This window comes from Mastomys coucha, unplaced genomic scaffold, assembly GCF_008632895.1.
Source record: "Mastomys coucha isolate ucsf_1 unplaced genomic scaffold, UCSF_Mcou_1 pScaffold18, whole genome shotgun sequence".
NCBI lineage: Eukaryota > Metazoa > Chordata > Mammalia > Rodentia > Muridae > Mastomys > Mastomys coucha.
In genome coordinates, this window is record NW_022196900.1 from 10,586,483 (window position 1) to 10,610,177 (window position 23,695).

General features: G+C 42.1%; 1 protein-coding gene across 1 annotated transcript in view; it reads left to right on the top strand.

The window, feature by feature from the left end:
• The first annotated feature begins 6,296 nt into the window (after nt 1-6,296).
• Rnf20 (ring finger protein 20) overlaps nt 6,297-23,695 on the top strand; it is a 23,617-nt gene continuing 6,218 nt past the window's right edge. The window contains exons 1-12 of the mRNA XM_031377388.1: nt 6,297-6,440; nt 11,012-11,179; nt 11,290-11,437; nt 11,727-11,909; nt 15,196-15,314; nt 17,764-17,910; nt 18,911-18,988; nt 19,174-19,293; nt 21,631-21,810; nt 22,658-22,793; nt 23,136-23,257; nt 23,375-23,651. Of these exons, the coding sequence (XP_031233248.1) occupies nt 6,312-6,440; nt 11,012-11,179; nt 11,290-11,437; nt 11,727-11,909; nt 15,196-15,314; nt 17,764-17,910; nt 18,911-18,988; nt 19,174-19,293; nt 21,631-21,810; nt 22,658-22,793; nt 23,136-23,257; nt 23,375-23,651 (1,807 nt within the window). The 5' untranslated portion in view covers nt 6,297-6,311. The remainder of the gene's footprint in view (nt 6,441-11,011; nt 11,180-11,289; nt 11,438-11,726; nt 11,910-15,195; nt 15,315-17,763; nt 17,911-18,910; nt 18,989-19,173; nt 19,294-21,630; nt 21,811-22,657; nt 22,794-23,135; nt 23,258-23,374; nt 23,652-23,695) is intronic.

A 23,695-nucleotide genomic window follows, 5' to 3' on the forward strand; every position in this document is an offset into this window, starting at 1 on the left:
CCCTCCTCCTCCCCTCCTCCTCCCCCTTCTCTTCCTTCCCCTCCTCCTCCTCCTTCCGGCCTCTTCTCTTTTGTTATCTTATTCAACACAGGGCTTCTCTGTGTAACGCCCAGCTCCCCAGTGCTTTTAAAATGTGCCCAGACAGGAAGCATAACACAAAAGTAACAACTCCCACTTTCTAAGAGCTTTCTCTTGGCCTTTCTGAGTCGAGGGTGGATCTGGAGGATTTCTATAGAGCAGGTGATGTCATTTTAGGTACTATACAATTTTTTTCTAAAACATAATAAACAATTTTCAGAATGATATGGAGGTCACAATCCAACTCGATGCAGACTGTGGAATGTTGTAAGGGAGGAGGCAGAGTAACCGTGGTTCAGGAAAAAACCTTTGCAGAGACTAGGAAAAAATCAAGTAAAAGTCTACACAAAGTTTCAGTTTTGTTCTTTTGAGTATTAGGGGCGCCTTAAGTAGGTGTCCAGGTTTCTCAGCATCCTTGCCACCAAGGCTGTGAAATGGGGACTAGCATGTACTGCTGCCACCTTGTGGCAGAATTGTGCCATTAATGACGACAGATTCAAAGTTACATAGGGCTCTTCAACAAATACGAACTTGGAAAAACAATGTGAAACTCAGCCTACTTCTCCCCTAAAAAAAAAAAAAAATCAAGCTAGGAATTATGGCACATGTTTGCAATGCCAGAACTTTTAAGCTGAGGTAAAAAAGGCCACAAATTCAAGACCAACCTATGCTATGTAGTTGGAGGTCAGCCTGAAGCACATGATGAAACGCTCAACGGACAGACAGACAGACAGACAGACTGGTAGGCATGGTCACTCATGTCTATGATCCAAATATTCAGGAGGTTAACACACAAGTTTGTAGTAAACCTCATGGTGTTTGAGGTCACATAGTGAATTCCAGTCCATTCTAGGGCACAGTGTGAGGCTGTGCATCGACATCAATTAAAAATAAATCCCCAATAAATGAAAATATTTTATTTTATTAAATTATAAAATTAATAAAAATGGGGAGGCATTTATAAGTGGGGTCATATGAAATTAACATTTAAACTGGTGGTCTAAAGATTATCATTAAAGTAGTTAGGCACCATCCAATCAGATGAAGTCCTTAATGCTAAGGAAAAAGAGTGGCTGGTACCTTTTCCTGTCTAGTGGGCAAGGATTCTGCCAGTGAACACCAACTGCAGCCGTTCCCCTGGTCTGCAAAATTTGAACTAACCAAACCCCATGAGCTCATGAGCCAAATCCTCAAGCTGGTCTTTCCCTCCACCATCTTTGTGTGTGTGTGTGTGTGTGTGTGTGTGTGTGTGTGTGTTTTCCTGTAGAAAGCCCTGCCATGGGTGAAGGTGGCAGATGACTCACGAGGACTTTTGAAAAGGATAGCTTCATCAGTAGCTGGATGTCGGGGGTAGGGGTGGGGGGAAAGAAGGGCACTCACAGGGTGAGAACTTAAACTTTCAAGAAAGGTTTGTTCTCCTCTCAGTATTTCCTCCAGCACTCTGAAGTTAAAGTTAGAGGTGACTTTGATCTGTTTCAATTTTCCTGAGATTCTCTTAAGTATTCTAACCCCACTTTGCTAGCTTCGTTCTTAAGAATGACAGAGGCTAGTTTCAGGCCTCATACACTATTCATGGAAGAAAACTGATGAAGAGACAGAGATAAGATATATAACTCAGAACAAGGACTTGAAAGCAGGAATCCTTCGATCATCTGGCCAGGGATGCCAGAAGGTTTTTAAAATCCTTGAGGGTTTAAAAAATCTCCTTCTAAATGAGCTCCTATGCATGGTGGCTATAACCAAGGGTAGGAACTGAAACTCCCATGCAGACATTAAACCTTTCTGTCTAATAGCTTCAGAACTGGATCTCTATATTTCCATAATGAAATGGCTCTCTCTATATCTATTTCCTAATATTAGCCATTGCTTGCTATCCAGTGGCCTTATGGTAAATTGTGTGGCGTCAACTCTTGTCAGAATAGTATTATTGTCTTATATGATGCTTTTTAACAGGTGGGCCGAGGAAACTGAAGTGGAAACTTAAGGGTTCTTTGGAAAGTCGGTTGGATGGTGTTTTGCTGGGGCAAAGACGTGGAGGAACGTTTTGCTGAAGCAGACACAGGAGAGAGGATATTCTGCTAAAGCAAACATGTGAAGGGACACATGGTGAAAGAATCTTTGCTAACGACATGCATGTATTGGCCCACATTACATCTTGTAGTTAAGCTGCATTTGTTGGGACGCCATAGAAAGAAATGCACCAAAAAACTTTCTGGTGGTGTGCTTCAGTTTGCTACCACTTCCAAGGACTCAGACTGATTGGATGCACAGGCTGAGGCAAGACACCTGCTGAGGCAAGGCATGTGGAGGACGAGTGATGTTTGGAGGGTATAAATAGAACTCCACGGAGTGACGGCGACAGAGCTTGGCTTGCTGGTTCAGCTAGCTGTGCAATGCTTGTGGGTCTCAAGTCTTCACTGAATTTTGCTTCCCTGAGAGAGGCACGGCTGAGAACTTCTCCTGGTGTTCTGTTGGTCCCTCTTGCTGATGTGAGCCTAGACTGAGGCCTGGCTGTCTCTGCTAGGTCACGTCACTGCTGGTGCTAACCCGACTCTACTGAAATGGACTGTGGGTATAAATCCATGAGGTGCTTGCAAGTGGATCGAGCTGTCACTGCCTGCTAATCCGTGAACTGAACTGCCATTTTCCAGACAACACAGATGGGAATTGCTCCAAAGAACCTGACTAAACAGGTCCACCGCGTCCCTCCACCCCACCCCTTATCCTTTCTTTTCCATTACCCCTGGTGGGTGGCAGGTTATAAGGAAGGTTAAAGCATTTAAGACCTATCATTGAAAATAGGATTTTAAAAAATTAAAGTAACAGAAACAACTCTCACCACATGGGAGGGTGAAGTTCATTTACAGACAATTTTCTCTGGGCCAGCTTAGACACTGCAGTCCAAGGCACCAACAAAACAAGCCTTTCCACAGTTGACCTTTGTAGTGGCTATTCCTGGTTGTGAATTGGACTATATCTTGAATGAACTACAATCCAGAATTGGAAGGTTCACCTGTGATCTAGATCTTGAGGCTGGGAGACTCATTTCTGACCTGGGTCTTGGCATAGAGATCTTGAGGCATAGTGGCTGTGAAAAGCTTAGGCTCAGGCGAGGTAGTACATGCCTTTAATCCCTGGAGACTGAGGCAAGGTGATCTCTGAGTTCAAGGTCAGCCTGGGACAAGCAAGTTCCAGATCCAGTAGCGGTGGTACACACCTTTAATCTGGGACACACCTTCTGCTGGAGACTTACATAGGGACATTGGAAGAAGGAAGATTGACTCTTCTTTCACCTGCTTGCCTTGTAGGACTGAGCAACTGCTAGATCCTTGGACTTCCATTCACAGCTGCTGCTGACCATTGTTAGGGAGTTGGACTACAGACTGTAAGTCATTGACAAATTCCCTTACTATATAGAGACTACCCATAAGTTCTGTGGGGTTCTAGAGAACCCTGACTAATACAACCTTCTTGTCTCATGCACAAGACTAATCAAGTACAAGGACACCCAAATTCTTTCTACTACCAGAAATTTGGTGTGGATTAGGTATTTTTTTCCAAACATGCTTACATGCATTTTTTTTTTTCTTCCAAAGGCACAGCAGCCATTCTTACGTCTCTATACCTTTATCTGATGTCATTGGGTAACTTGACACATTTTTGGAAACTGTACAGTTTTTCAAAGGCCGGTTAGATCGACTGCCTTTCTATCATTAAAATGCATATAGTATAATTGAATAAAATATAGTTTATTACTAACATAAAAAAATCAACGCCCAATTAATTTTAAACATCCTGGTACAGGACTGGCAAGATGGTTTAGTGGGTAAGGGTGCTTGCCATTCCAAGTTCAGTCCCTGAGACCCAAGCTTTGGAAGTACAACGTAGTTATCCTCTGAGCTTTATACGTGGACACTTGAACACATATGCACACATTAATTTTTTTTTTATTAAGACTGGTACTGAGATTACAGACTAATTGACTTGTTCTCCTCCTCCACTGCCCCTCAGTCCCCCCGACCCCCGCCCCTCAGTTCAGTATCTTATCCTCCCCAAACACTAAAGCAGTAGTTTTCAAACCTGTAATGAGAATCCATAGGAGGAAGATGGGATAGGATGAAGGTGTCTTTTTAACCCTACAGGAGACTAAAGTTCTCTAGCTGAGTGTAATTTGCAGGTAGTGCTAAATAGAGTCCCCATTTATGTTTATTTTGGTCTTTTCAGACAAGAGTTTCTCTGTGTAATATTTATTTATTTTGAGACCGAGTTTCTTTGCATAGTATGTATTTATGTGCTTACTTATTTATTTTGGTTTTTCAAGAAAGGGTTTCTTTGAGTAGTTGGGGCTGTCCTGGAACTCCCTTTGTAGACCAGGCTGGCCTTTAACTAACAGGGATCTGCCTGCCTCTGCCTCCTTAGTGCTGGGATTAAAGACGAATGCTACCAACGCCCTGAGGGAATCCCCCTTAAGGAAACGATACAGAACTAGAAATCCGTCAAACCCCTTGAGTTTTTATGCAGAATTTTTCATCTCTTTAAAAAGAGACCCCTACCCCCATCTCAGGTATCGGCGCTTGCCCATTCAGAGATGGACAGGACCATCAACCAGTTGGCAGTTCAGATGAGATAGGACAGCCGCCATCTCCACAACCTCACACACAGAACATAAACAAAACGCTTTCCATCAGTAGTAATAATGGGCTTTTAAGGCACAGACCAATACGTTAAAAAAAAAAAACCGAAAACAAAAACAAAAACAAAACCCCAAAAAACCGCATTCAATGCTTTGCGTTGAAGAGGCTGGTCACTTTGGGTCTGAAGCCTGAAACAGTCCCCGCCCCTCTCCAGCGACAGAGAGGCGGCGCGCACACTCAGAACTCTCTGCGCCCTCCTCACGAGTCACTTCCGCCCGGCGGTCTCCTCACACGTCACTTCCGCCCTCTCCTCGCAGCGCAGTGGGTGAAGTTGAAGCAACTTCCTTTTCCTTTTCCCTACTTCCTCTCCCTGCCTCCGCCTCCGTGAAGCTCAGTCCCTCTTGCAGCAGGTCCCAAGTGAGGGATTGGATTTCCTCACCGGCCTTCGTGAATAACCGCTGGGAGCCGCGCGCCCCGCGGCGTTACTTGCCAGAGCCCAGGTTTGCTCCGACGTCCGGTGCTCCCGGGCCCTGAGTGGCGAGGACTCTCGGGTCCCATCTTCCCGGCCTGTAGCTTGCAACGCCGGAGAGGCTGCGGCCAGCGCTTTCCAGGCAAGTTGTGCTCCCTCTTCAGCTCCAGTCGCCTCTCTTTGCAGGCGAGGTCCAGCTCAGGTTGCTGCTTGCCATAGATGCCTTGTCCTGGAGTTTGAGTCGGAAACCGGCTGGATGTAGACTCCTGATGACCGTGCTTCTCTCGATTTAGCATCCATTCCGCCTCCTTCAAGCCTCGGAACCAGAGTCAGGTAGGAAATACTGAAAGCGTACCCCGTCTGAACAGATAAAGAAACGGGAATTGTTGGCAAGTTCGGTCTCTAAAGGCAACCCGGCTCGCAGAGGAAGCGCTGGGGTGCTCGCCTAGGACTGACATCTGAGAGCGTTTAGAAGGCACTGTAAAGAGAATGCTTGCATTTCTGGGTGCTTAGTGTTTATCAGACATTATCCTAAGTTGTTTCTCTAGTTGTGCCATGCGTTCGTTACAGTAAGTCTAGCAATCATGTTGTTCTTGGTTTAGGAAACTGAGGTTCAGAGATAACTGATGTATGTATAGGATTAATGACGTAGCTAACATTTCCCACATCTCTTTCATTTCAGCTCCCGAGTCTCCGAATACTTTAACCTTAACCTGTCATAAATAAACTCTCCTTTTGTTTTGTTTTTTTTTTGTTTGTTTCGTTGTTGTTTTGTTTTTTTGTTTTTGGCATCTCAGGAAGTGAGAATCCTGAAATTTATTCATAGCTTCTCTATTATTTGAGTAGTATTTTATTTGTTATTAGCATCTTATGTAGAAATCTATAATCCTGTCAATCCCCTTCCTCGACAGTTTTTCCCCTCTGACTCTGTCTCTTGATTTAAGATTGGTGGGCTTTGCTGTGGAATTAGTGGATTTAGGCTAAAGAGTTGGCCAGAAAAAAATTACCAGTTTTTATATACATAAGTACTCTGTATTGTGGCTTGCCTACTTATCTTGATTCAGTTCATGTCTTTTATTTTTGCTTCTGTTTTTTCATTCAGAAAACTATAGCTGTCATCTTATACCAGGATGTCAGGGATTGGAAATAAAAGAGCGGCTGGAGAGCCAGGCACATCTATGCCTCCAGAGAAGAAGACGGCTGTTGAAGATTCAGGGACCACCGTGGAAACAATTAAACTAGGAGGTGTCTCTTCAACGGTATGAGAAAACAACCCTGCAGAAGTGTACTCAGCTTCTGTCAGTTTGTTTCTGAAAGTAAAAATTTATGGAAGCTTTTTGAATTAAGAGAGAAGCATTAGAAAAGAAGAGGGAAATGGATGACTTGATATGGTGGTCAGTTCTTGAAGTGTGGTGTATTAATGTTTGACCTGTATTTGCAAGGTGTACTTCTGGTTTTTTCTTTTTCTTTTTCTTTTTTTTTTTTGAGAGTCTGACTACAGTTGTCTTTGCTATAGTTAATTGGCACTTTTCTCTTATTGAGAATTTGGTGCCATGTTCTGAGAGACACCCTAGCAAAGCCTTTGAGAGTGCTAGTGCTGAATGAGAGTCAGATCAGAGTGCCCAGGGGGTGCGCTCAGCCATATCTCTTAGCCACATGGCCTGTATTATCTGCCCTATGGCCATGTTTGTTTGCAAAACGAATCTGTAGTACCTGTGTGTGACATTGGGTTATGATGGAAACAAAATGGGAGGCCTTGTAAAGAGTTAAAGCACTGTAAAAACAATAGTGTGCACTCATAAGAGTGAGCTATTAGTTGTTTTTGGGCTAGATAATGTGATAGAAAAAAAAATTTTTTTTTAAATAGGTAGTAATATCTTTTAGACTTGAGAAGCTTTGATGTGGATAAGAGTCTGTATTTGGAATTTGGTCAAGGCGATATAATATGTAGACACCTTCCAGTTATGTTTCTTGTGTATATTGAGCTGAGGTTTAGAGAAGTTGATTTTATTTTTCAGTCAGAATAAGATCCTGATTACTAAATTGTTAATAAAGTGTCATTTAGGGAGATGACCTGTTCATCTTGCTGCTAGAAGGTGGTTTGTCTTAGCAGTGTTTATTTTGTGCACCCTAAATGCATTTATGCCGATATAAGTATTTACTGAGTATGTTATTTGTTGGTTGCTATGCTCTACAGCTCTTGTAATCTAGTTTCCAGTGTGGTGCTGAGAAGAAAATAGGTTGATGGAAGGAAAACAAAACACATATTCCAGCTTGGACTTTAGCCAGAGGGGAACAAGGAGCCCCGGAAGCACCTGTGGGAGGAAAAGGATAATCATGAGCACTTAGCAGAATTTTTCCTCTCGTTTTCCTACTCCCCCCATTCACTGACAGCCTCATTTTCCAAGGGTGAGGATCTGCTTCTTACCTCTGTTGAAGGCACTTCTATGCACAAAGAAGAGTAATATATAAGGGCTGAGGGTAGATCTCAGTGGTAGAGAACTTGCTTAGTGTGTGTTAGGGGCTTAGGTTTAATCCGTGGCACTGAATAGAGTGTGTGTGTGTTTACATACATGTGCATGGGCAAACTGGAATCTCAGGAGTTCCTGAAAGACTCCATGTGCAAGGAAAATAGTTGGTATGTAATCACATGGGCACCAGTACACAGCTGGTTAAATAGATATACTATTTGGATACAAAATGACCCAGTCACTGGGACTGTTGTCTTAACTGTAACCTTGACTGCAAAAATGCTCAGGTCACTAAGTATAGTCTAAAATAAAGGTTTGTGAAGGTGTCCCAGTCATCTACCACAGAGCTCTTCGTGTGAATGAGTGCAGGGAGTTGATGCAGCTGAGCTGGGAGCCTGGATGACCAGGTCTGATTCTGAGGCCTGCCTGCTGCCTGTTGGTTTGCTGTAAGCTTGAGTCGGAGAGGGCGGTTGTAATGCAGTGAACAAAGGCTGCACAGTAAAGCAGTTGGCCTTAACCAGGAGCAGCTACAGTTATCCATGTCAGCAGAAGAAAGGCAGAGGCTGCAGTGTCAGGTTCAGGTTGATCATTAGCAGTAGTTTGAAGAAGTAGGTATGTGGATTCTTTTCTGATTGCTTCTGGGTTTTCAGGGAAATCTGAGAGGAAAGTTTGGGTGTTTGAAGAGAGAGGGGAAGATATGAAGTAGTCACTGTGCAGAGAGGTTGTCCTAGGGGATGCAGTAGAGTTGCTCACTGGGCAACACTGGGGCTCACTTGGATTTCTGAGCATGTACTGTAAGTGAAACTAGTCAACATGGGATTTAGTTTTTCTCATTACAGTTAGCTGTGTGAGTCTAAGCTTGAGGTAGGTGGACAGTTGGATGTTACAGGGATTGGAGTGTTTCCAAGGTAAACACGAGGAAGAAGCAAGGAAAGAGGAGAAGGTATATAAAGGGTGATTGTAACAATTCATCATAGAGTGTGTGTTTGGAAAAGCAGGCAGTGAGGAAGCAAGAAGCATGAGGCACAGAGAAAGGCGTAAATCAATAGATTAGATTCTGAGAGGCCAGAGAATTGTTGGAGTGAGGAAACAGAAAGGTAAGGAGACATTGCTGCTGGCTATGGAGAAGGAGCTTACAGAGGACCTGCAGGTACAGATCATGCTGGGACAGTAGCTGTGGAGACTGGTGACAGGGAAATGGTTAAGATATGCAATGACTACCTAAATGGGAATTAAAACTTTAGGCAGCATAATGGGAAGTGAGACGGTAGCAAGTGATGGTAAGCTAGGTTCCAGATCTGGGAGATGACACATGACTGAGCAGTGTATGGGTAAGGACAGCAACAGTGGCATCTGCTCAGTAGTTTTGAGCAAGGGAATAGCAATGGAAAACAAAGGTAGCATCTACCTTTAGGCTGGGGCTTCAAGGAGTGTAGGAGGGAAACTGCAGGGAAATGATTTTCTCTCAGGTTTTAGTTACAGCCAGAATGGGAAGGTGGCTTTCTGTCAGAGAAGAGCCTGGGTGAGTGGTTTAATGTTTGTTGATGCTCTAGTTGGTATGAGTCTAGGAGAGCAAGGCTGAAAAATGAGGCAGACTAAAGTCTCATGCAGTAGCCAACTTTATTCAGAGTAGCAGGCAGTTATTACTCTGAGGATTAAGAAGAAACACACGAGTAATGTTTGCAGTCACAAGGACAAGCTACATGTGGCAAATACATGTTTTTCCATAGAGGAACATGAACAACAGCTGAAGTAACTACTCCTGTCACCTGGGAGGAGCATGAAAACTCATTCCAAGAACAGTTCTGAGTTTGAAGAAACTGAGGTGACAAGCCTCCTGTCTTGTTTTTTTTGAATTTTCTCACAAGCACTCAGAATTCTCACATGACTCTATACTTAGACTGTGTTCTGACCATTCACTAATAGTACAAATGAGGGCAGAGTGGAGCTTCTAGCCACTACCCTGACATATCAAGTGTTTTAACTAACATGGCAGAGGGGAAATAAAAGTCTCATTAAGCAATTCTTGCTTTAAAACTCAATTTCACCAACTTCAGCATAAAACAAGACTTTTAGTTGACTTTTTGCAGAGCAGTCTGCTCATCCATCTGAATTTACTCTGCTTCCCTTTGATAAAGTTTAACTTTTATATAAGGAAAAGAAAAACAAAACAAACAAAATTCCACCTGCTATTTGTGATATTTTCCTTCACTGCTACCCCACACCCCCGGCTTCTCCATGGGCAGAAACTAGAGAGTCTAAAAGGTCTGGGGAATTGGTGATGGATGAGAGTATTTTGTTTGCTTTGTTTTGTTTTTGAGACAGGCTCTTTGTTTAATCTAGCAACATGGATGATCTGGCAAGGGATCACATCTAAAGACCTTTCAGGGCTATATGATCTGGCCAGAATCTAAACACACCCTGGATTGCAGTATATAAGTTCTATTGTGCCGACATGAGATACTTGGAGAGACATGTTTTATATCAGGAAATGGGAAGCTGGATTGGAACAGAGTTCTGGATGATTCCTTTAGTATGTATTTTGGAATAAAATTTATCCCTGAAGCCTGGTGATGAGGATAGTCATTTGACATTAGAGTCCAAAATACTGACATACTGGATGCTATGTGTGTGTGTGTGTGTGTGTGTGTGTGTGTGTGTGTGTGTGTGTGTGATCTAAACCTATGCTTAAGTCACCCAATAATGTGGGCAGCTATTGGAATAGAGATCAACCCAGTGCCAGGATCTTGAGTGAATAGAGTGGTGCTAAGGAAGTAGAGGACAGTGTTGATAGGTAGAGCCTCAGGATCGAGTTACTTTGTGAAGATTTCTATTAGAGCAGTGAGGTGGTCAGCTTGAGAGTCTACTGTACTTGCTGTTTCCATACATGATCATACACCTGTTCCTTTATTTCTTCTGTTCCCATTGCTTACCTAATTATTTGCTGTAAGATTTCTTTGTGTATATGTGCTTACATATGGAGGCCAAGTAGTGTTTCTCAGTTGTCATCCACGTTGTTTTTTGAGACAGGGTCTCTTAACTTGGCCTGGGACTCAGCAATATTAGCCAGCCAGCTGTCCTGGCTAATATTGGATCTACCTGTCTTTATCTTCCCTGTGTTGAGGTGACAGCATTTGCCACCATGCTAGGCTTTCTTAGAAGCAGGTTCTGTTGATCAAACTTAGGTTCTCATGCTTGTGTGACAAGCCCGTAGCACCTGAGCTGTGTCCTCAGCCTCGGATAAGATTTGTTTTGTTTTGTTTTTATAGAAAATAACTAATGAACTAATGTGAACTTATTGCACTTAATAGCTCATTTGTTTTTTTGTGGAGACTAATGATTCTGGTTTCCTGAGGTAGGAGGAATTAGACATTCGAACACTGCAATCCAAAAATCGTAAGCTAGCAGAAATGCTAGATCAGCGGCAGGCCATTGAAGATGAGCTTCGGGAACACATTGAAAAGCTGGAGCGACGCCAGGCCACTGATGATGCCTCACTGTTGATTGTGAACCGCTACTGGAGCCAGGTAGCTACTTTATCTCTTTACCCTGACTGGATCAGCCGTCTCATCCTTAGCACTCTTAGTTTCTTAGCTTTTGCCCTTCTTGTTTGTTTACTGCATGTTTTCTTCTGTAGTTTGATGAAAACATCCGCATCATCCTTAAACGTTATGATCTGGACCAGGGTTTGGGAGACCTACTCACAGAAAGGAAAGCCTTGGTTGTGCCCGAGCCAGAACCCGACTCTGATAGCAATCAGGAGCGCAAAGATGACCGCGAGAGAGGCAAGTGTTTGCAAGGAAGTCTGTCACTGCGTTAGTTACCTGGGTGTTGAGGTTGAATTTTGCTGTGAGGCTCTCCAATTGAGGGAAACAGTGGATTTTGCTATTTCTAGCTTTAAAAGAAGCCCGGGGGCTCCTTTTTCTCTCCCTGTGTCATTGGGAGGTGTTCTGTAACTGCATTAGTTACTAGGTTTTTGAAGTTGAACTTTGCTTTGAGGCTCTCCATTTGAGGGAAAATTTGCTATTTCCAGATTTATAATTTGGGGGGCTTTTTTTCTCCCCATGTTCTCAGGGGATGGGCAAGAGCCAGCTTTCTCTTTCCTTGCTACTTTGGCTAGCAGTTCCAGTGAAGAGATGGAATCTCAGCTTCAGGAGCGTGTGGAGTCCTCCCGCCGTGCTGTGTCCCAGATTGTGACTGTCTATGATAAATTGCAAGAAAAAGTGGATCTCTTATCCCGGAAACTGAACAGTGGAGGTAAGGAGAGAACCAGGAGACTGGAACAGTGGGAGGCAAGAGCTTGGCTCTGTGAGGCTCAGGGTGCAGCTTAGTAGTAAGGGAGAATGTGGCCAGGGGCGTGCGTGACTTCTATTCCAGCACCAAAATAAGGAAGAGGAGAGAACTCAGTTTAATGGAGTTCCTTGGAGTTTTAAACCTTGTGACTCTCTGTGTAATTACCATGACATGCTAACTATATACTTTCATAAGTAGCAGAAGTAGACTGTTCTGACTTCAGATGGGGAGTTTTAATGTGTTCTTTTCTCTTTGGTGTATTTAAAGAGAATTAGATGAGTTAGTAAAGTAGTAAGATGACTCCTGTGTATGAAGAGATAGAATAGGAAACCAATGGATGAAGAAACCTTAAAATAAAATGACCATTTGGAATTCTTATTATTGAGTTTTATTACTGAAATTATGTTCGTACAGTATAGAAAGTATACTAAAATGACTAAAGATTTTTAGTCATTTGTGGCAGATCTCTTTCTCAAGTGCAGATAAAATACCTTTATTTCAGGTTTTCAACAATAGCCATGGTCTGGTTACAGTATCTTTTAAGAAGATTTATTGTGTATGTGTATGCGAGTGTATTATTATACATGTGAGTGCAGGGAATTGAGGAGGCCAGAAGAGGGCATCAGGTCCCCTGGACCTTGAGTTGTTGGCCATCTGACATGGATTTTTGGGTTCTCTGCCAGAAAAGTACATCCTCTTAGCCACTAGCTATCTCCCTAACCTCCTGTTGTAGTATTTTAGCTGCCCTGATTATCATCAAGATATTTAATGTTGCTGGGCAGTGGTTTAATCCCAGCGTGTGGGAGGCAGAGGCAGGTGGATTTCTGAGTTCGAGGCCAGCCTGGACTACAGAGTGAGTTCCAGGACAGCCAGGGCTAGACAGAGAAATCCTGTCTATTTATTGTCTAAGATATTTAATGTTTTAATCCCTTAAATAAATGAAATATAATGTGCTTTATTTACTAGGTGAGCAAATAAGAACTGTATTATTTTGGAATTTTGTTTTTAAGAAAATTTAAAAAAGGGCTTCTTTTTAGTATGGTAGTTAACATGTTTGTTTATTTATATTTTATTTTTAATTAGGATACCACAGTGTAGAGTGGATGGGTGTGACTTCTCCTCCCTATTACTGTAAAACAAGCTGTGTCATATTTTTGTCTCCCATGGTTCTAGTTGGCTATTTAGAGGGTATTGTTAAACCACATTAATGTGGGGAAAGTACAGTGTGCAGAGGTTATTTTGATATGCTACATTTGATATTTTAAGTGAATATCAAGTACTTACTTGTCATATTAATAAAGGAATTAAGCTGAATACTATATAAAACCCATACTAGGAACTTTTGGGATTCTGTGTCTACAAGATTGCTTAGCATTGAAGGCTCTTGCATACAAGCCTGATAACAAGGGTTTAATCTCTGGTTCCCACAAGGTGGTGGGAGACAACCAGTTCTTGTGGGTTATACTTTGACCTCCAAATTCACGTATCTGTACACACAGGACAGACCCATGCACACACACAAACAAAAAAAATTTTTTTTATAAGTGTGTTTTAAGATCAAGTTTAAGTTAAAAAAATATTTTATTATAAATTCTAAATAGCTAAGCTGTTTGTGACCCGGAGGAAATCTGTGTTGATACAAAGTTAAAGATATGTTACAAATGATAATACTGAGTATTAACTTTATAAAAGTTCATTTTCACCCATGGGTTTGGTTCTTGTTTAGATTTATGGCTTATTTATTAATTTACTAACACACACTGGGTTTTAATTGAATTTTACAGCCTGGCTTCAGAACTTAGGATATTGAAGAATGAAAGTTTAGGCACTAGTTTTTAACTCAGGTTGACTCAGAGTCACCGTTTATTTATGTATTTATTTTGCCGTAGCTGTGGAGAGTTAACTAGTAGGTTTTGTATGAATCTCTGGGAATTGTCTATCTTAAAAGTCTAACAAATGATTTGGGTGAGCAATCCTACATGGAAACTGGGAACCCATGACTTGACCTGTTGTATGAATACTGAGAGCAGTAATAACAAGTAGGGTGGGAATGCTTTTTCCTGGCAACTGTAAAGGATAGTGTGTGTCCGGAGACTAATTGGTTCCATTTATAGCACTTAATTGAGCTGTAATAATTATGTCTAATTTTAAACACCTGAATTCAACATTGTACTTAACTTCAGGGTTGAGCTTCAGGGTTGTACTTAACACAATATTGTAATGAGTGTGTTCTGTGTTTTTATCTTTGTTCTTCAGGATGTTTATATTTGATTATTTGAAGATAGAAATTATGCTTCCTCTCTCTCCACCACAAAAGAGAGATGCTTCATGTTGCTATTAGTTAATAATGGGAATTTGTGTTTACCTTATAAAATAAAATTGTATTGCTTTAATTTTGACACTGCTTAGAAATCTTGTCTGTTCTAAATTCTAAAGTGACTATTTTTGATAATGGTTATTATATATTGAAACTGTCCCGCAGTTTCATGAACCGGGTTCTGCCTGGACCTAAGGGAGAAAGGAGACCTGAAACACAGAGTTCGAGAACAAAAGGACAGGAAGCCAAGTTGAGGGTTTCCAATCAAGGCTCCTCTTTACTTTGAGGGTTCAGCATTTATGTACAAGAGAGCATAACTGAATCTCTGGTTACAATGACATTTGAATAACATAAGGGATTCGGGAGGAGTCAGGAAGAGTCCGAAAGGGAAGCTGGCTGCTGGGTTGAAAGTGGAGACTCAGGGCGTCCCTCAGGTCTTGACTCCGGGGAATGGCTGGAGGCGCAGTCCACAGTGGGGGAGGAGGTCAACAGCAGATGTCTTCAGGCTGTATACATGCCAGCCTGTAGGTGTAGCTTCCTCTGGAATCCTCCAAGGCGGAACTCATAGTAGTGAGTCTTTGGTTCAGGCACAGCAGGCGTGAGTTGAGTCTCCCGTGGCAGGCTCCGATATTTTGCAGCTGAGGGACCCCAACAATATATGAATAAAATGATATAGCCTTCATTTATTTGCTCAAGGCATTTGTCTTAACAAAGATGAGAATAGGTGATGGTTGCAGATTTACTCATTCACATAACCAGTTACCTATCACCTGACCTGGGTGCTTCCTGTGTCCTGTGAGATAGCACACTAGGTTACTTTCTGACATTGTGAGGACAGTGAGGTGAGCCAGCAGGTTGATGCTTTGATGCAATAGATGATTGTACAACTTAAGACTATTGATACTAAACTAAAGTGCAGTTCTTCTTTCTCAGATAACCTGATAGTGGAGGAAGCAGTGCAGGAGCTGAACTCCTTCCTTGCGCAAGAGAATGCGAGGCTCCAGGAGCTGACAGACCTCCTTCAGGAGAAGCATCACACCATGTCTCAGGAGGTACTTGACCAGAAAGGAGTAACAGCCATTCTTAGTGGCTCTGGGTGATAACACCAAGTCAGAATTGTGAGAACTTTGAGGGCCACTTTACTTTAAAAGGCATACTTATACTGAAGAGACTGTGGGGTAGTAACAGTCAACTCTGAGAGATCAAAGTCCATAGTTAAAGAAGAAAGCAACTGAATATTTCTCTTTGTGCCTCTGTTTAATAGATAGTTTAGGATCTTCATCATTGTGAAGAAATGTCACAACACAACAAAATTGTAAATCCTAAATGTTTCACTGCTTAAATATAATAGATTGTGAACAGTGGTACTGAGTAGATAGCTAAGTGAGATTTGAGCAGAGTGTGGTGAGGAGGCTCCTGCATTGGTGAAGCCGTAGGAACTTGGGGAATGTGAATATTCACCCCAGAGTGGCCCACAGAAAGTGCCATGACTATTATCCCATGTCAGAATTAGGCATCTATCTATGTGAAATGCTTATGAGAAAGTGACGAACTTTGGATGACTCCTCACATGCATCTAATTATTTTGTTAGCTCAAACAATTGTATGCTGAAAACTGAGCTACTTTGGTTTGGCTACCAGACTTTCATTCTGGTTAGTTTCTTAGTTATTGTCACTTAGTCATTTGGTACCCAGTTTTAAGTACTACGTGAATATTACTACTAATGGCAAAACAGCTTCCATTTACTGGTGAGGAAACAAATGAAGAATAGTGTGCAGTCAGAGAGCAGATGATTAGAAAATGTGATTTGCTGCTGAACTTGTTTATCTCAGAGCCATGTTTTCCCTGCACTGTTTTCTGCTGTTCGGTTCTTTGCTTGGATGCTCAGGGACTTTAAGGTTTAGCAGCATTTACAAAATAATGGGAGTCTCATCTTTTAGGGCATGAACTAGGTGTTACCAAGATAGAAATGTCTCCTGTTGAGGCCTCTCCCAAATCTCGGCAGTAGTAAGCAAGGGCCTCTCTGTTTTGCTGTCTGAGCTCATGTGTAGAACCCATGTCTCTCATTGCTGTTTCTCTTCTTTTCTTTTTTCTTTCTTTTTTTTTTAAAACAGAGTAGGATTTAATTTAATGGCACCAAATACAGGGCAGCTTCTTCATGCAACTATTTTTTTTTCCATTAGTTTATTTATTTATTCACTTTACATCTGACCTCAGCTCTCCCCTCTGCTCCCAGTTCCCTCGCACACTGCCCCTCAGCTCTCATTGCTGGTTCTTGAGGCTATCTGCTGGGAGGCTGTCAGTTGCCAGCTGGGGGACCTGAAGATTTCTTTTCTTTTTTTTTTTTTTTCTTTTTCTTTTCGAGACAGGGTTTCTCTGTATAGACTGGCTGTCCTGGAGCTCACTCTGTAGACCAGGTTGGCCTCGAACTCAGAAATCCGCCTGCCTCTGCCTCCCAAGTGCTGAGATTAAAGGCGTGCACCACCGCCGCCCGGCTGAAGATTTCTTAACATGTCAGCTGAACTACATTGAGTGTTCTAGGAAACAGAGCAGATCCTGCCTGATCTTTTTAGCATAGCCTCAGAGTTACACACACTGTTATATTTTTTTTGGCCACTAAAGTTGTCCGGGATCAAGGGGAGGAACAGATTCATCTGTTAATGGGGAGATTGTCAGAGAAAAAAAAAATAAGCTGACAGGTATATACAGAGTAATGGGAACATGGGGCAGTTTCACAATTAAGATGCTATGTAGCATTATCCTGTTAATAGTTCCTTAACAGAATGTGGCTGCTGAGGGGGCTCAGTAGAAACCGCATTGGCCATGCAAAGTTGAGATCCCCAGAGTCTACATAAATTTGAATGCAATAGTATTGATTTGTAATCCTAAAACTCCACTCCCAAAGATGAGAGGCAGGGACTGGGCATACCTGGAAGTTTGAGGGCCTGACATAAGACAAGAAAATCTGTCTCAAACAAGATGGAAGGCAAGGACTGATGCCTGAGGTTGTCTGTTTGTCTCCACATACAATAAACACACACACACACACAAACACACACACAAACCTGATTGTAAACTGCTCAAGAGTCAGCTTAAATATAGAAGAAGTTTCTATTGTTCTATAAGGATTATCATTTCTGGATATGTAGTTAGAGAAAGTTGATAGTAAGAGATGTTTTTGTTTTAAGTTCTTATTTTCTAAAATATTTGATAAAGGAAGTTTTCTTTTTTAAAAAAATACCCATTTTCTGATGGATTGTGGTCTATCTAGGGAAATGATGCTTTTCATAGGTAGAGAGATTATTGAATCTTATCTGGTATTGTCCTTGTGAAAGTTCTTAGCAATTGCTTGTGGCAATCTAAGAACTTTTATTTTTACATTTGGATGTTGAAAAATTTTTTTCTATAATGGTATATGAGCAAGGACTAATTTTATGGAATTTAGAATGCTTGACTCAATCCTTTTGTTATGTTTCTGAATGCTTGTCTTTGCGATGTAGTTCTGTAAGTTGCAGGGTAAAGTAGAGACAGCTGAGTCACGAGTGTCTGTCTTGGAGTCCATGATTGATGACCTGCAATGGGATATCGACAAAATTCGAAAAAGAGAACAGCGTCTCAACCGGCATTTGGCTGAAGTCCTAGAGCGGGTCAGTGCTGGTTATATAGGCTTTAAAACGATTTATGAGTGTCTTTTATTTATGTGTATGTGTGTGTGAGAGAGAGAGGGAATATGCTATCATGTGTGCAGATGCCTATGAAGGCTAGAAGAGGGCACTAGATCCCCTGGAGCTACAGTTATATAGGGTTGAGTAGCCAAGCATGAGTGCAGGGACCTTCCAGCTGGGCTCCTCTGCAAGAGCAGCAAGTATTTTTGACTGCTCATCCATCTTCTCTCCAGCCTATTTCCCCCACCCCTAATATAACATTCTTTGTTTTTGTCTTTAGACTTTTATAAATGTATACCATGTATTTTAATCCTATTGATCCTCCATCCAATTCTTTCAGAACCCCTCTCTATAAGTTCCCCTCTTAACAATATATTTGTTTTGTTTTGTTTTGTTTTTATAACCCACTGACTCCTATTTGGGCTTCTATTTGCTTATGAATGGGCAACATACCAAAGGCCACAACCCCAAATAAAAGTGACTTTCCCTTAGCAGCTATCAACTGCCACCAGTTCTTCAGTCAGGGGGAAGGTAAACTCTTCCCTTTTCCATGCCAGTGTGTTGATTAATTTGATCTTGTCCGGGCAGTCATAGCTGCTGTGAGTTCATAAGCACAAAAACCATGTCATATCCAAGAGACACTGTTTAACAGCAATCCTCCTCCTTCTAGGCCTTAACAATCTTCCCTGAGCCATGGTGTGTGTGTGTGTGTGTGTGTGTGTGTGTGTGTGTGTGTGGTGTTTTCTCCCATTTTTAGCTGAGCACTTGATTGACACTTGTTCTCAGAACTTCAACTGTTTAACTGGTTGTATGTCTGCAGTAACTAACATCCACTACAAACGAAAGCTTTTTAAGGAGTCATCTTTCTCAGAAAGGATCAGCTAGATGCTTCTATTTGAGGAAGAAACATCCTTTGAATGACCCTGGTCATACAACTGAAGTCTTCCAGCCTCTCACTAAAGAGTCATTGTCTTCTCTGCAGGTGAATTCAAAAGGCTATAAAGTATATGGAGCGGGGAGCAGTCTTTATGGAGGCACAATCACCATCAATGCCCGGAAGGTAACGTCTGCCCCACCTGGACATGGTGCTTCACTGGGAACAGGCCTTGTGCCTAGGGCTTGCATTGATTCCCAGGGGACGCAGTGGCATTTGCAGGAGTACAACGGTGAACATGGGAAGCATGAGGTGGGATGATGTAGATTTTTCTTTTTATTCTCATTTGCTGTTTTCCTGGTCCTTTCTAGTTTGAGGAAATGAATGCAGAGCTTGAGGAGAACAAAGAGTTGGCTCAGAACAGACATTGTGAGCTGGAGAAACTTCGTCAAGACTTTGAAGAGGTCACTACACAGAATGAAAAGTTGAAGGTAGGAGGCACAGCTCTGAAGGACAAATGGTTTGTTTGTTCATCTACCTGTGAACCTGCATACTTTATGAGGAACAAGAAAAATGTGGCCAAATTTAGTCTCTTCCATGATGGAGCTCAACAAATTAGGTGTACCTTAACACAGCAGAGGCCATTTGTGACCTGCCCATTGCTAACATGCTCGGTAAAGAGTTGAAAGACTTAGGATGTTTACTCTTGCCTTTCTGGTTAGTATCATACAGAAACTCAATCAGAAGAAATAAGCAAGAGTGGGAAAAGGGCTCCAGATTAGAACGATTGGAGAGGAAGAAGTAAAGTTGTCTCTGTTTGCAGGTGCCATGCTCTTACAAATAGTGGACCCTAAGAGAACTAGAAATGAGTTCTGTGAAGTTGAGGAATGTAAGATCACCAACAACAGACTGGATGGAAGTGATCTCATTTTATATAGCATTAAAAATAGTACATTTAACCAAAGATCAGTGTATAATGAAATTATAGATATACAGTGGAATGTTATTCAGCTTTGAAAAAGAAAATTTAGTCATTTGGGATGGCACTGATAAACCTGGGGGACATTATACTAAGTGAAATAAGGCAGGTAGAGATAGACATGTAGTGCTTGAAATATATGGTTGTTAAGAAAGTGGATCTCATAGAAGCAGAGAATAGACTTGAAAGGAAACATTGGCTCAAGACCAAATTCTCAACACAAAGGAGATTTATTTACCTCAGAGGGACAAAGGGCAAGGAATAAGAGACAAAGACAGGAGATAGAGGATGAGGGAGAAGGGGAAGAATACAAGGAAGAGGGAATAGTAGTATTTGTTATAGAGAACAAAGAACTGCCTCTGGATAGAGAGGAGATCTTGTGACATAGAAAAGTGACAATTTAAAAAAGTAAGCAGGGAAACCCAGTATTAGGATGAGTTTTTCATTTTAATTGGGAATGTTAATTAGATGAGCCAAAGGGGACTTTTGATTGTTAGACTTCAATACTTTGATAGCTGGACCATTGCAGTCAGCCTTAGGAGGAAGATGTCGCCAAATAAGGGAATAGGCTTTGGTGAGTAGCTTTAGGAATGCTAACTAATGAGGTAGAGGGAAGTGGGGGGAGGGGAGAGTGGGGGTGGGAGGAAGAGCAAGGCTTTCCAGAGTCCCTTCATTCCCACCTTTTTGTTTTATTATTCGATCAATGGATGTTGGGTAAGTAGGTGTTTTTCTTTCTGGCTGCCTCCTGCTGACATTGGAGCATTATTGGTAGAGGACACAAGGAAGTTAGGTTGGTGGTTAAGATTGGAAAGAACAGGCAATATCAGTTAATAGACATCTAGGTTCTGCGGGACTGTCTGAAGCTAGGGAATTGTAGTCTGTAAGGCTGGACCAGGTTGTAGATTCCAAAGAAACAGCTGGGGCTGGCACTAGAGTTTCTGGAGTAGTCTGTAGTTGATTTGAAATCTGTTGGAGAGGCTGATGCTCCTGCATTTGAGCTTTGACTACTCCCCTCCAGACCAAGCTGGGCTGAATAGTGCAGAGTGGGCAGGGTTAGCACTGGGGAGTGAGTGTGGGTGGGTGGATGGTTGTGGAGGAGGGGTGGGCAGATGTTGGAGCCTTACCAGAGTTTAGGTAAGGCCTAAAGAAAGTGGGGGAATATTTCGGAGGCAGCTGAGGGCTGTAGGGAGTTGGGGAGGGAGGCAGCTGCTCAGGCCTGATGGGTGTGGCCTGGAGCCTCAGTGCTGAGCTGAATCTGTAGGCATTCTGGGCTGATGTTATTTCTGCCTATTAGAATTGTCCTTTGCAGAATCTTAGGGAAACAAAGAAGAATCTGCTAGAAGTCTTCCTCATCTTTCTTTGATTCATAGACTATCATTTATAATTTATTTCTAGATTAATAAATGATAAATATATTTGAACTAAAAGGAAGAGCTTCATTAACATTCTTGGGAAATTAAATCAAATGCTTGCTTCGGAAAAACATGACCATTTTTGCTACCAGTCAAAATTATTTTCTCTGTGACAGTTAATAAAGAATAGCTAGTTACTAGGGTCTTCATCTGTAACTTAGAACAAATGTCCTGGTCAGGTCAGTTTCATTCAGCTCTTCTAGCTTCTTTGGATTAGAGTTGAAACAATGTAAAACAAATATCAAAATAGTTCTGGGTGATCTGGTTTACTCAGGGACTGAGTTTTACCCAGGAGTGGTAGTCTAGACTTCATAATTTTCTGAGTAATGGTTTCAAGTGTGTAGAGCATCTGTGAGTTTCTTTCCCACGGCTCTGACCTGTGGGACAGACATGCTTCACTCTGACTCTGACTTGCCTTTTTGTTGGGCCTTCCTAAGGTGGAATTGCGGAGTGCAGTGGAGGAAGTGGTTAAGGAAACCCCGGAGTATCGCTGCATGCAGTCACAGTTCTCTGTCCTGTATAACGAGAGTCTACAGTTGAAAGCCCACTTGGATGAAGCGCGGACCCTGCTTCATGGCACCCGGGGAACTCACCAGCGCCAGGTTGAACTCATTGAGGTAATAGCAAACTTTTCTTCGTTTCACTCTATCACAGAGCCAATTATTCCCTCTCCTGCATTGTCTTCTCTATATGATTGCCTGACTAATGGGTTTTGTGGTTTTACTTTCATGTATAGTTAATATCCCATTCATCCAGTGGGTGTAAGTATAAGACAGCAGAATTCTTGCCCTTATGGATCTTATAGTCTGTTGGGAGAATACTGCTCATTAGGATGCTGCATGATTCACTGGTAGTTGTCTAAAGATATGGTGATGGAGAGACAGAGCATCTGACTTGTCTGTGACATCTTCCTGATGAAGTGAGTGGAGAGTGAAAAGTTTGTTGATAGAAGTAGACATGTGCTCCAGCAGTGACAGCCGTCATGAAGCTGTGCCTCTGGCCCTAACATGTGGGGAGATCAGGCAGACACTGTGCCTTTGTGACATTCAGTGCACATTTAGGCAAATTATTTTGAAGGTATAATTTTTACTTTGGTATTTATGTTCACTTTTGTGTTTTCTATACTCTTAAGGTAGTGTTTAGGGTAGTTAGAGTTTTCATGTATGTTGGCTAAATAAATTGCTGCTAGTTTATGTTTACATCTGGACAGTTTATGGGTAGTTCTCCAACTGAATTGTAATCTTAGAGCTAGAGGCCATTTTTTTTTTTTTAATTTGCTCAGTGTTCTGCCAGGTTATCAAGTCATGCTTCTAAATCACATCTGATGTTCTTTAAGTCGTGAAGTAGAAAATGTCAGAGTCAGCCATCTCTTCTTAGCAGTGTTTTATCTTTTCAGATAGTTACAGATTGAATTTAGAGATAGAATAAAGTTGTATGAATGTCTTATTGGTTCTTTATCTGCAGCGAGATGAGGTTAGTCTGCATAAGAAGCTGAGAACTGAAGTCATTCAGCTGGAGGATACCTTGGCCCAGGTCCGCAAGGAGTATGAGATGTTGAGGATAGAGTTTGAGCAGACCCTTGCTGCCAATGAACAAGCAGGTAGAATCATTCTTGCCCTACCCTGTGTTCTGTCTGTTATAAATTCTTTCTTTGAAATAAAACTTGGTCCTTGAGCTTTGTTAATGGTAATTTAAACTCAGAAGACACGAAGTAGTACCTGGAATGGAATCCTGTAATTGATTTTGAGCCATAGCCTGGGTGTTTGTTTTAACTCACTCAGTTTGATTTTTATCCTCTGAGAAGGAACATTTCTTTCACTAGTAACTCCCCGCCCCCTCCCCCCCACACTTCTATTCAGAAGTTCCTGATGTGCTCTGAGCTTTCCCTCCTTGAGCCTTTGCCCTTTTTAAGGCTCCCAATATTGTTCCTGCTATTTTTCAGGCCCCATAAACCGGGAGATGCGGCATCTCATTAGCAGCCTCCAGAATCATAACCACCAGCTGAAGGGGGAGGTCCTGAGGTATAAACGGAAACTGAGAGAGGCACAGTCTGACCTGAACAAGGTGACCTGGAGCGGTGGATAGGCATTGTTTGCCATGGTGATGGTAAAGGCGATCTGAGTGAGGGAAGCATCATGCTCCATAGAGGTGATGTGCGCCTTTTCTTTCTTTGTCTCCTAGACGCGTCTGCGCAGTGGTAGTGCTCTCCTGCAGTCTCAGTCTAGTACTGAGGACCCCAAGGATGAACCCACAGAGCTGAAGCCAGATTCTGAAGACCTAGCCACTCATTCCTCAGTGTTGAAGGCATCTCAGGAGGATGAAGTCAAGTCCAAACGGGATGAAGAAGAGAGAGAACGAGAAAGGAGGGAGAAAGAAAGAGAGCGAGAACGAGAACGAGAAAAAGAAAAGGAGAGAGAACGAGAGAAACAGAAACTGAAAGAGTCAGAAAAAGAGAGAGATTCTGTTAAGGATAAAGAGAAAGGGAAACATGATGATGGAAGG